General features: G+C 41.7%; 1 protein-coding gene across 1 annotated transcript in view; it reads right to left on the minus strand.

The window, feature by feature from the left end:
• The window catches only part of TET2 (tet methylcytosine dioxygenase 2), a 22,261-nt gene extending 11,986 nt beyond the window's left edge, over window positions 1–10,275 (minus strand). Inside the window, exons 1-3 of the mRNA XM_009575157.1 lie at window positions 6,888–10,275; window positions 4,573–4,663; window positions 841–934 (exon numbers count right to left, since the gene is read on the minus strand). Coding sequence (XP_009573452.1) covers window positions 841–934; window positions 4,573–4,663; window positions 6,888–10,236 — 3,534 coding nt within the window. The 5' untranslated portion in view covers window positions 10,237–10,275. The remainder of the gene's footprint in view (window positions 1–840; window positions 935–4,572; window positions 4,664–6,887) is intronic.
• Between the last annotated feature and the right edge of the window lie 2,966 nt (window positions 10,276–13,241).

The following is a 13,241-nucleotide window of genomic DNA, read 5'->3' on the forward strand; positions in this document are numbered from 1 at the left end:
GTGCTATGGTTGGTCTAGTTTGATTAGTGGGCAAAAGGAAGTGAGCAGTGAGATGCCCTCCCCGCACAGAGCTGGATGGTGGACACCTGCGCTTAGGGCAGGAGCCATGCGGGGAAAGGCAGGCAGCGAAGGAAGGGACTAAATAACTGGGCACAGGAGCTCTCTCCCTTTCCCTCCCAGACTTACGCAGCTAAACTTGTAATCAGCCACTCACTTTTGTGACCTGCCCTTACTACATACAAACATTACAGCGATTAGAGGAAAGCAGATGATGTTGTTCAAATAAAAGTGTCCCTGCTTCTCAGTGCTTCTGCTACTGTGGGTATTTCTGAAAAAAAGGTGCAGTCTGGCATGCATAAAGACTATAATCGTGTATCAGTTTTTTCTCATCCTGTCTTTCCCCAGCCTACCCAAACCACTCAGTAATTTGTGCCAAAGTACAACAGTGTTTGCTAAGAGGATGTCCTAATGCCTTCTCGAACTGGGAGTGCATTTTAAAAACATCACAGTGGTGCACTTACTGGACTTATTTGTAAGCTAAAATTAAACAGCAATGAGAATGTCTGGTGTTGTGAATCTTAAATCTAAGAGAAACTGCCTTCCTTCTTGGGTTTTCATACCTTTAAGCCAAATTTTATTCTTGCTGTTCTCCATGCAACAAGTAAATGGAGTGTGAGAGACAGGGGTGGGAGCAGGCTACAAGAGTCCTGTGGTACTGCTGCCATTGAGCTATTTTAAGTTTCATAGTGTCAACTAACAGAAGGACATGTCACTGCTGTCTGCCTACATGAACCATCATACTGAAGTAAATTAGTCTTAACATTTGTGTACATCACTTACCCATTTAGCAATTGGACATCCTTGAGAACTTTTGCCTTCTTTCCCAGTGTAGACAACCCTCTCAATCCTTATAGCTTTACCCTTCTGTCCAAATCTTAAACAAACAAAAATATGTACAATAAGCAGATTCATTTGGTTCTATGTGAACACTGAAAAGATGGAGCACATTTGCCAGTCTTCTCTTAAAAAAATAAACACTATGAGTTACAGGGAGGGATGGGCAATGCGGTTTATCTTGCTGATTTTATTATAGTGGTGGATTGATACGTTAAGAGAGGCAAATGTCTTTAATACATCATGGATGAGTAAAAATTATCCGTATCACATTAATATTCCCAAACCTTTTAACTGTTTCTGTAGAGAATTTGTTATAGATAGCATTTTGAAAAGTGGACTTGAGGTCTCTCTATTTGGGGGAGGAATTTTACATTTTTCTTTAACTTCTGGGTTAAACTTAAAGTTATTACTCTGAAATGTATATAATTAAGTTGTCATGGAACAGCTGGCATGCAGTAGTCACTCTATTATAATTTTCCGTGCTTGTTTCCATCTTCGATACAGTGTGAATCAGTTAAGTGATGATTAATTTGCATCGTATCTATTTCCTTTACTTTATCATCCGCTCATAAATTGTTACTTACTTACTTCTGCCTGACTTCTATACTGAATTAGGATCACAAGGTGCCCTCAAATGATGTCGTTTGTGTATCTTTTTGCGACTGAGGTGGGCAAGCTCAGCTCTTGCCGAAGCATTTAATCAAGGTGATTATGCCGTCAAGGCAGAATCTAGCCCCACATGCAAGTAGTGCTGTTACCCAGAGCAGATGGGATCCACTTTCCACGTCCTCTGATGGACCAGGTGGAAATATGCAGCAAATGCTAAGTGAAGCAAATCTTGAATCAATAAAAAGCATCAGACCTGTTAAGCCATCTCCAGGCATGTTCCTTGGCCAGACCTCTCCCCAGGCTGCTGCAGCTGGGGGGTGCCCACCTGCTGAGCCCCAGAGCACACCAGGTCTCGGGTGAGGCTGTGCATTAGAAACCTCAGTGTCTGCAACATTACAGATCCAGCTACCGTGTTGACTCGGCTGCATTTCGGGGACTGGGCAAATTGCACTTCCATCACCGTTTCCTGAATTCTGCCACTCTCATTGGCGTTACCTTTTTTTTTTTTTTAATATAACCAAGTGTGGGGACTAAATCACAATCTCCTTGTTCTTTGCCTGTTACCTATAGAGCAATCAAGATAGCGCCTTCCTGTTATGCAGCCATTTAATGATGCCTTGAGAACTTTTGACCTTTCATCCCTCTTGTTTTTGCACTAAAATCTTGGTGACATATTTAAGAGCAAATATTTGTATTTAAACTCCTGTTCTGTAAAGGAAATGAAAAATGCTTATTTTTAGATGTGATCTCACTGTGAAATTTCAGAGTCACAGGAAATTATACAAATAAAATCAAGTTGTACTACACATGTTCTGCAGGCAACTGTTAGGTCACTTTTTCCTACTTAGGCTTGGATGTTAGTATACATTTGTTTCTTTAATTAACCACATTAAAAAAACATTTTTAGATCTTAATGTTTTCTACCAATTTGCTAATCTGGATTGCAGGACAACTGTGCGGATGCCGCTATAGAAATACGTTGTGCATTACACACTGGAAATGAAATGGACTTTGCCTCACATCTTTTCAACTGTCACAAAGGAATTTGTGCCTGATGTTTGTCATGCTTGCTTTCAGGCCAGAGTTGATTGGCTTTAAAACCGGAGCAAAACTCACTGAGCATGAAGTAGGGACTGGGAGAAGGAAGAGGTAAAATGTATGTATCCACCATGGGTTCTGCAAGAAATTTGTTCTGGTATAGCTAAAATATTAACTGCAAGTCTAAATCCAAATCCTGGTTTGTTTGGCAGTGCTGATACCTTAAAAGTCAATCCATATTGATGGGAAGCCAGTTTAAAAGTGCTTCAGTTGTGACTAGTGTCACCAACTGCACACATGTGCTTGAGAGTATCTCTATAGTTAAGTGCTTTTTTTACTTAGGGATACAAAATTAACTAACGAGGAGGAGTTCTGGAGTTCTTCAGTCAGGGAATCACACAGTTCATACCATATGAACAGTTGAAAACTAGCCATTGTTCAAGTGGGTGCTGCTATATTCTGCTGCTGGCTGAGTAGATGCATGTTATCTATAATCTCTCAGGATTTCCTTCTGCCAACATAAAATGAAATTAATGCAAAAAAAAAAAAAAAGAAAGAAAAAAAAAAGAAAAAAGGTGAGGTCAATATTAAGGATGAAAAATTACATTCCAAAGTAAAGAAATGAAAAAAGTTTCATCTCTAATAATTGACATCATGACATGAATGACTTTCCTCTTTTATTTATTCTTTGTAAATACTAAAGAATTAACCAGTCAATGAGAGCTCTGGAGATAAGAAATTGTAAGAAGCTTCTCAGGAGGGTCAGTGTTCACTCCCCCTTTGCAGAAAGAAGCTGATTTATGTATCTTACATGCATTTGAGCTGCTCACAAAGCTGAAAACAAGTATTGGGGCAAACCCTGCACAGGAGTCACAGGGAAGGAGGTGCTAAGAAAGAGAAAGGACCTTAGGACTTAGAGGTAATCTGAAGGGTTTAATATGCCCTAAGTGGCCCATGGTCGCGCAGTGATGAGCACAAGCTAACAGACCTTGCTAAGAAACGGTGCTCCTTAGCTCAGACACAGCACTGCAATAATGCCCATTTGCTTTTGGTTCTGCAACTAGCTGAAGCTTCTTTGCAGTTCTGAAGTCCAGATTTTTAAGGTATTAACAAATAAAATTCCCATTTGTCTCTGACTTACTGGGGAGCTTTTTGTTTGCTTGTTTGTTCAGAGGGGAACTGAATTCCCAGATACCTTTAAAAATCTGGCCATTAATGTCTACGCATGCCAAAAGCTACAAGTAATGCAGAATTCACAGTGCAGAAGTCACTTTTGTGACAGTTTTGAATTTAAATACCTTAGAAAGGCTGGTGGGTTTTGCACTTACACATATTTTTAAATAGCACAGATTCTATCTGTGCTATCCATTCTGTGCCATTCAAAATTCCTGGTTTAGTTGGCTTTGATGTAATAAATATATCACAGGATACAACACGATACAGGGGTTGTCTACAATCAAGGTAAGGCTGGTTCTATGCAATACTCCGAGGAAGGGGGATGTCTTTTCACAAAACTAGTTATTGATTCTTGGGCTGAAATCCTATCCAACAATTTTGTGGCACTCCTCTGGATATGACCAAGTTAGATTTAGCCCTTTAGGGTTATACTATATACTTAGTAATTTGGGGCAGGGGAGAGCTAATTTTGGAGTCTGGTATTCTGCTCTTCATCTTCCTCCTACCGTGGCATTCTCCTACCCAGAGGGAACACCAGGTCTATGCCTGCTTTTGCAGCCATTGCCAAACGTCTTGCTTGGCAGGCTGGTGAATACTTGTTCCTGCTTGGGTTTGCTGGCATCTGTCTCAAAGTGTGCAGCCTGTGCCAGCCAGCAGACTATTAGCCCTGTCAAATATTGTGACTCTCTGGTGAATAGCACAGTGCGTAATGTTGGCAACACTGGAGTAGCTAAGCCTACAAGTAATTACTTGATTTGCAATTGTTTATTTCTTTATGTGCAAAAGCTGGAAAAATTCTGACATCCACAAAAGGATAAACGTTAATCTGCCCTGTGCCTTTGCACTAATTACCTTTCTTCCATGATTTCTCTAATAGCTGCCACATTAGGACCGGCTCCTAGATGGGTATAGAAAGGACCTTCATCTTTTTCAATAATTTGCTCTGTTTAAAACAAAATAAAGGTTATTACTTCGAAGCTTAATTCTTTAATGTAAAAAGTCACATTGCAAAGCTTACATCTAGGTCGTTACAATACTGCTGTATGGGTCTGGGGTCAGAGTTTTCAAACACTTATGTCTAAAGTATGCCCACACAATTTGTACAAAACATGCAAAGCACGTGGCTAATCCTGCAAATAGCTGTGATACAGACTGTGTGCCTTTTGCTAGCACAAACGGTTGTTTCACATCTGGGGCTCTACGGTGAAATTCAAAAGGCATTTTCCTGTTATCACTGAACAATTGTTTCTCCTTCTCCCACTTCCTCCTCTCCCAGTATCTAGAAAGGAGGATAAATGGGATAACAACGGTAAATATTGATGTTAGTGAGCTGTACAGTACTTGTTTTTCAGCAGACCTGTTACAGCGTAGGAACCTACAGCTTCAAAAAGTGGCCAGTAAGGTTACAGAAAGAATGTCTGCCACCCACAGAAAGACTGTGAAATCAAAAAAAGCAAGTTTGTGGAAAGAAATCCTACATAAGGCTTAGTCAAAATGCTTGTACGCTAAGAATGTGGCCTCAGCTTTCTGTGTGTAGATAGGACCATGTCAGCATTCGCAATATATGCTATATGCTTGGTCTGATACCAGGAGGCAGGCTCCAGCAGTGAGAAAGAAATGGCCAGGCTCGCCTTGGGTTCGGGAGGAGATGGTGGAGCTGTGCTGACTTGTCTGAGGCCTGATTTTATGCTTTCTGCCATGCTAACTCCAAAGGCTGGATGAGGTGATGCTGCTCTTGACATACAGCCTCCGGAAGCATGATGAAGGCATGCTATAAACCTGAATGTGTCAATGGGGGAATGGCTTAATTTAATCTTCCTAAGGTCAAGTATTGGTAGGAAAGAGCAATAAACCCTATCGATTACGCTATGGCACTGTGTTCTTCAAAGAGGACAGGAACTAAGTTTCATGTTCCTTTATTTCCTAGAGGGTCTGCTAAGACTGAAGAATTAAAATGCAAGTGGAGAATAAGGACTTCTGCTTAGTTAGTGGTTGCAGTACTGGCTAAAAAATAGTGAGAATAATGAAATGATTGCCAGAAAAACTTGTGCCAACTACATTGGAGAAACCGTCTCAAGAAAAAAAACCTAAACAACTTCAGTGTTTTCAAAAAAATGACATTTTGTAGGTTGTTTCTTACAAAACAACAAGGAACAGCAAGGAACGGGCTTCCAGTTTTCTTCCTGGGAGCTTTGGAAATCCACTATCTCCTCTTTATGTTCCCATGGATCATCTCTGAGACCAAGCGTTCGAAAAGGAAACTCCATTTTGCAGTTTTGGAGGAGCATTGGTCCAACTTTCCTCTTTTATAGTTGGTACAAAATCCCAGTAAGTGAAACTATAACAAGGATGATTTTTTTTTTTCCATTTTTGGTGCTGAACCTTTTGTCTCAGTTTATCCAGTAGAGTCTGAAAGTGCCTGTTAGACCTGGCTATATGCAGTGCCAGTGCTGTATGGAAGCTCAGGCTACGGGGCCATGCCTGTCACTCTACTTTTCTTCCCCCTGCTCTATTCTTCCAGCTTTTAGAGATCAGGTATGCCATGAAGAAACACTGAGGGTCCCCCTTGATTCTTTTCTGGTGCTGCTTGCGTAGCTTCTCTAAGAAACTGCTGATCTCTTTAGCCTTGCAGGAGACAAGTGCGTGAAAGGGAGGATAAACTGTTGCAACAAGTGAGGAATAATCTGTCATCCCTTCTTTGCTTAGGCTTTACCGAGGGAAACTTCAGCAGTTAGAGCAAAAAATGGCGTAAGGATCTCAAGTTTTGGACCCAGGACATATTTTATAAATGCTATATCTAACCTTGACGAATAAATTAGATTATAAAGTTATGACCTCCTTTTTATCAGCATGTTGTCATTCCATGTCTGCTGCTCAAGGAGAATGGATGTGAGGGGATATATTACTGGCCATAAGCATTCTGACTGAAAAAGCAAATAGGTAATTGTTTTATGAAATATTGAGAAAGGGCCCGTGTGTAGGGGATAAGTGGAGTAGGCATAAGTGTATAAAATTGCGATTTTATAAGTCTTTACTAATTACTGTTCTAAAAAAAACCAACCCAAAAAGTCCTCCAACAAAAACATCCAACTAACCCTGCGATCCCAACTTGAAGGTTCATTTCCTTCCTGTGAACTAGTACGTTTTTAGTACATCTCAGCACTTACCAACACAGCTGCAAGATGGGAAATCATACTGGGTTTTGGCAGGTGTGTCCAATAAATTTTTTACAGGAGTATCCAATAACTTAGAAGGTGAGTCTAAAAAATTATTGAGAACAGTTCCAGCTGTTCTTTTGGTCGGGGTTTTCTCAGCAGACAAGTTTGCTTGCTGATCTAAGATTGGGGTCTGAGTGTCAAAATCTGCAGCACTGGTATTTCTTGATAGGATGGTAATAGGGCCTGCTGTTTCAACCTTCACATGTTTAGGTGATTTGATAGTAAAAGTCTTGTGATCAAACAGTGATTTGACCTGTATCTGTTTTAGCTGCTGTTCCATTGTCTCGATGATGCTCTTTTGTTGCATGTTCTCACAGCCAAAGTGCTGATTCTCTTGTTTAATTGTTTTTTTCCACATTTTGTTTTCCAGCTGTCCAGCTGATGGACGCATGCAGACGGCAGACTTTGTGCCAGCCTCAATTTTTATAGGCTTGCGCGCTGCACTGGGACCAATCTCGGTTTTGGGTTGCTGGTATGCTTGTTGCTCCTGTTTTTGCAAGAGATGCCACCTTAGAGCAGCATGCTTTTGAAAATCCTTAGGGGTTTGGGACTGCAAATGACAGCCTCTCTGGTCTTGGGCATGTGGGGCAGTTTGCTGGCTGTGTGGTAAGTACCGCTGAGGAATCTGTGCAGCTTGTTGGCTCGGGAGATCTTGGTTCAGACTACCACCGTAGCATTGTGTTTGCTGGAGTGGTGGTAGCTGTATAACTGAAGCTTGTTGTGTCTGTTGCTCTTGTTCTTGAAAACAGTGATTCACATCTTGCTTTGTGGTCAAGTTATTTGAAAAATACTGCACACGTTGCAAGTCCTGCATTTTGTTGGCTCCAAAGCGTTCAATATTTGCGGCGTTTTCTTTCTTCTCAGAAATCAAGTGCACGTTGTTTGGGCAGGGATGCTGCAGACTAGCATTTGCTTTCTGAGTGTAAAGGGGAGCTTTGTTGTTAATGCTCTGTACCTTCTCTAGACCTAGCTGAGGGTTATGCAGTGGGAATGCAGTTGATTTCATGTACTTATTCCCAGATTGAAAACATTCATCTACTTTAAGCTGATTGAAGGATGTCCTGTCTAGCGGCTGCTCAGCATTGCTTTGGGAGTGGGAAATGGTTTGGGACAGGTCTTTATTTTTCATTTGCAGAGCCTGTTGCTGGTTTGGGGTTAGCTGCGGACTGCATGGCAGTTGCACCTGCTGTGCCTGTTTTTGAAGCATCTGTTGCAAAATGTGTGAATGCAAGAATTGCTCGTTTTCCCCTGGCTGGGGATTCAAGTGCTGCTGTTTCAACGGGGCCCCTAAAGGCTGTTTGGCTTGTTGTTCTGGTCTTTGCTGGAAATGGAGCTGCTGCGGAGCATGTTGCTGTACTTGGGACTTGAGTAGGGAATCCATCTTCGTGAGCTGTGGCTGCAGTGAGTGTTTCTGGAACAGCAGCTGCTGGTCAGCTGTGGGATGCGGCTGCAGCTGGGAGGTCTCGCTTTTGTACAGCAGAGGAATTTGTTCCTGTTGCATTATCTTCTGGCTCTGGGGCTGTCCTGAAGGCCCCTTTAATGCATCAGGACTTCCAGCATACTGTTTTGTATAGGCTGTTTCGGCTGTGTGTGCCTGGAACTGAAGAATTGATCGCAATAATGCTTCGCTGGGCTTTTGGGGAGGTTCTCCCTGGCGGAACTGGGTGGAAACCAGTTCTATCCAGGCTGGTTTTGAATAATATTGAGCCTGTTGCACAGGCTCTTTCACTTGGTCCTTTTCTTTGTCGGGAGGAATCTCGGGTTCTCTTTGTCCTGGGAAATGCTGATAGTGTTGCTGCAACTCACCCTCACTTCCACGTGCTTGCAGGTTTTGGAGGGGAGGCTCTGACGCCGGCTTAATTTCTTCTGGGCGCTGCTGAATTGAGGCGGCCACAGCAGCTTGCGGGTTGCTTTCACTGACATCTTGTTGTGACGTTTGTGCCTGCTGTGGAAGTTTCTGCTGAGGGTGAAGTTGTTGTTGGCTGAGGCCGGGACTCTCTGACATTGGTCCCTGCTGTTGCCCTTCTTCGTTCTTTATCTCCCCAGGAAGAGTTTCATCACATCTGTTGTCATAGGAATGGTGTCCTTCTCGCACCACGACGGACAGTGCATGGCTCATTTTCGGAGCAGGAGGAGTGGAGGAATCTTTGTGAAACATTGAGTTCTGTTTAAAGAAAGCACCATTTTTTTCTGCTTGCTCAGAAAACCTTTCCAGAGCGGCACTCTGAGCTTGCAGGTTACTGCTGGAACTTAGAAAGTGGTCTTGGTTGGGAACCTGCCCTACGCTTCCACGAACAGTACTGTTTCCTACAGGTAACTGGTGTGGATCATAGCCTGGAATCTGTTGCTGTAGCTGTAGTTCTGGTTTCTGAAGCGAACAGCTACCTGGCAATACAGGTGGTTTACTGGAGTCTTCTGCATTGTAGACCTCAGTAACCACTACAGCTGGCACTTGAGGCAGCTCAGAGTTTGAGGTCTGTGGGGAAGTGATCTGCCCTGAGGTATGGGATGAATGCGTTGTCTCATAGGACAACTCATTAGTAGCCTGACTGGTAATGGCATTGATATGAGATGTGTTCTTCTGCATTGCTATGGAAACATGTTCTGGATAATATTGAGACAGTGTTTTCTCCAGGAGTTCACCATGCATGCTTTCCATGGAAGAGGCAGAAACTGTAGCACCATTAGGCATTGGCACTGCCTTGTTCTTAAATAGTAAGACAATATCCCTGTTGTGGCAATGAATATTTTCCCGCTCCTGCTCATCCTGAATCAGGAGGTCATGAGGGTTTTCTGAACCACCACTGTTGTATCTTGTAGACTGTATCAAATCTGAAACTTCATTTTCTTGTCCTGTAAAACTCTCAGGTTTCTTCTCACTGTAACAATTGGAGACGCTTGGTTTTTCATTATTATCCTCTGGCTCAGCTTTTTCTCCGTTTACCTCTTTGTCTTGTTTCACTTTCTTGCTCTCATGAAGTCCATACAGAGAGGGCTCACTAAAAGTGCGTTTTATCCCACCATTTTGCATATATTTGGAATATACCTTCGTTTCTTGTAAAAGGTCAGGGCTAACGCGGTTGTTTGGATTTCCCTTCAGGTGGGGCACTCCATAGTTGCTTTTAATGAATAGTCGCTTGTGGTCTCCATTTACTTCAACTTCAGGCCTCTCTGTTGCTGGACTTCCATTCTGTAGCTTCACCGCAGAAGGCTCTGCCTGGCAAACGTGAGAAGATTGCGGTATTAGAAATGGACTCAATCTATTGCCGTCAACATGGTTGGTTCTGTCCTGTTCCATCTGGCCTGCTCCGGGGCCATCCACAAGGCTACCCTCTGAACGTATCTGAAAGAGAAAAGAAATGGGAGAGAATCTAAGTCAATTTTAGTTTCCATTGATGGACAGCCAATTACTGACAATTCCTGCAGCATTCAAGCACACATTCTCCTGACCAACTCCCACACACAACGTGCACTTGCAGGTGCACCCAGGAGGGGTGTTTCACTATCCTATCGCATTTTGCAGCCGCATGTCTCCCTTTTTCTTGAAGGTTTGCTCTTCAAGATGAAAAGAGAGTGAAAATACAGAGTGGCTCCTTACCCTCGTTTAACACACAAGCAGATATTTTACGAAAAAAATCTCTCCTAATGGTGCAAAAAATATTCTCTGCTTTTGAATGATTTGCATAGACTCCTCTGTTGTCACTTTTTCCCCTTGGTAAGGCAGAAAGTCATGCCAAAACCATGGTTCCCAGACTTGGTGCTAATCCCGTTATTTGATTAAGTGTGCCAAACCTCTTTTGTGTGACTTTAAAGATTATTGCCACCAAGCTTGCCAATTAGAGGGGAAAACCTCCTTTTTTCTGTCTTCAGCTGTCTGGCAAGGTGTTTTAAAACTGGCGTTCCTAAAGACCACGCAAGTGGCACGATACACATGTGAGACAAAGCCATGCTTGATTGCTGTCCATAGGAACTCTTACAGTTCATCAACACCTTGGTAATGTTGACAGAAACAAATCAAGAGATTTCTGAAAGGTTTGATAGAAGTGGTATTTTTTCAGGTATTAATATCCTTTCAAATTTACATATAGACATCAAGCATGGCTTAAACTATGCATTTGGGTTTTGAACTGAGCCCCACAGCTGTGGAGCTAGGACTTTCTTCTTCTTTTTTTTGATAGAAAATCCCATTTTCTCATATACTCTTTGTATTTTATTTATAAAATGAAGTTTTTCGTTGGATAAAAGTACTGACAATGTGTAGTGAACAAATTCTATATAATGACAAGCTAATCCTGTTCACATGGATCTTCCCAGGATTCACAATCCCAGTTAACATAGATAAAGCCCTTGTTTGACTCTGCTTGTAATTTATTCTTTGTTGTCTTTATGGTTCTCAACCAGTCACAAATGACAGAAGACAGACTGACAGAGGGTCTTACAGATGTGAGATTGCACAGAGAAAATTTGGACTCATGCATGTCTTTGTCCTGAAGCCTTTAGTTTTAGTTTGCATAAAGGGGAATCTGAAGCGTTCTCCATTACCTGGTCATCCCTGGTTGGACTGCAAAGTCAGGAGAAGCACTATGCGTGGCTGGTATTGCCACTACACAGGAAGAATTACTATACTGAAAAATTTCTCCCATCACGGTTGCTCTGCTTATGTATTTATCCTACACTTTTTTTTTTTTTTAAAATGCTAAGGAACGTCTAATTTATACAGTTTTCAGTGCAGTATTGCCTTACTCAGTTGAGTAATATGATTCTAAAATGCTTTTAAAAGTAATATTAATTCATGAGATTCATTACATCTAGCAGAACCCCCTCTGCTTGCAGCTCTGATTTCAGTATTGGGACAATTCAAACATATATTTTGACTGGCAAGCACCTATATGATGACTTGTATCTACTTCCTCTTTATCCCAAACTTGGTTTTAGATTTGCTTTTGACCTCCTGAAGTTTTTTTCTTTTCTTTCTGTACTGAATTTATGTTTTGCATGACAGAAGTAGAGAAGTTTTCTCTGCAAGTAACAGTACTTAAAAGAAGAGTTTTTGAAGGGAAAACTAAGAATAGGGAGATGGAAAAGAATGTTTGTCCCTCTTACCTATTTTCTTGACAAGGTAAGGTAGGCTTCTTCCCTTCTAGATATATTTCAGTATATTTCCCAACCTAGCTTTAAAGTACCACAAGACACAAGCCTTTGCAGCTTTCCCAGGGAGACGATATTCCACACTTAACAGAAAACAGCGTGAAAAGGATTCCTCTGATGTGTCATTCTAGGCCGGGCGGCAGAATGATGCTCCCAGAGTGTCTCAAAAATAAAATGTCAGCCTAATTTGGAAACCATTCTTTGCCTTTGCACTTTTCATACCTAGAAACTGCAGCTGAACCACAACTCAGACATGAGTGTGTAGGCTGCTGTATTTCGCAAGTATGAAATGAAATAAAAGGCACCATAGTAATTAACACTGTGCTGTCAAGCTGCTTCTACAATATTTATTTCTTTAAAAAAAGTTATAGTCTGTGTGATTGAGCCGTGAGAAACTTCCTCTCGCCCTCAAAGTTTGCCTTGCTGCTTGTGTTCTGGTGTACCGTGTAGCTTGCAACTAAATTCCTTCCGAGAGTTCCTAGACAATCTTTCTTCTCAACTCCTTACTGATAGGTAAAAACACTTTTTTGTTTAGAAGTGGGGGCTGCACGACTTCTCTAAACTTAGCTTGCAAACGCCTCAAAGAAGCACATCTGTGCTTCAGAAAAGAGTCTTAGGTTCATGCCATCCTTGAAAACCGCAAGGTTATCTTCACTGTGTGACATGGATTATTTATTCACCGTATTCTCAAAGACCTCATGGTATGAGTCAACCAGTTCCCCCAAATTCTGATCACCTCCAGTGTAAAAGGCAGTGGTGTTAGATATTGCAAAGGACACGGGAATCATTTGGTTCTTTAAAATACAAAGTTAATTGATCGATTAAAAGTGCCAGATTTGCATTCTTTGAAATGCATCTAGGATTGCGGTGACTTTGCATTATATTCTTTCTCTCTCTGCCTACACTCAGTTATTCACAATCCTCGAGTCACACCCGAGTACAAATCTTGCTCAAGCAGCTACAAATCACAGCAATTATTTGTAATTTAAAACTCGCAAAAGACAAATGGCAGCTATACCTTTATTACTGGTTTTAACTGGGACGCCATGAAGATATTCTTGATGCTACTACTAAGCAGACCTGGCTGCGCCTTACAAAGTCTCTGTGCTCTCCTTTATAATTGTTGTGGGGTGAACTGTCTGTCTCTCAAAGTAA

The sequence above is a fragment of the Fulmarus glacialis genome, unplaced genomic scaffold (assembly GCF_000690835.1).
Source record: "Fulmarus glacialis isolate BGI_N327 unplaced genomic scaffold, ASM69083v1 scaffold9413, whole genome shotgun sequence".
NCBI classification, from domain to species: domain Eukaryota; kingdom Metazoa; phylum Chordata; class Aves; order Procellariiformes; family Procellariidae; genus Fulmarus; species Fulmarus glacialis.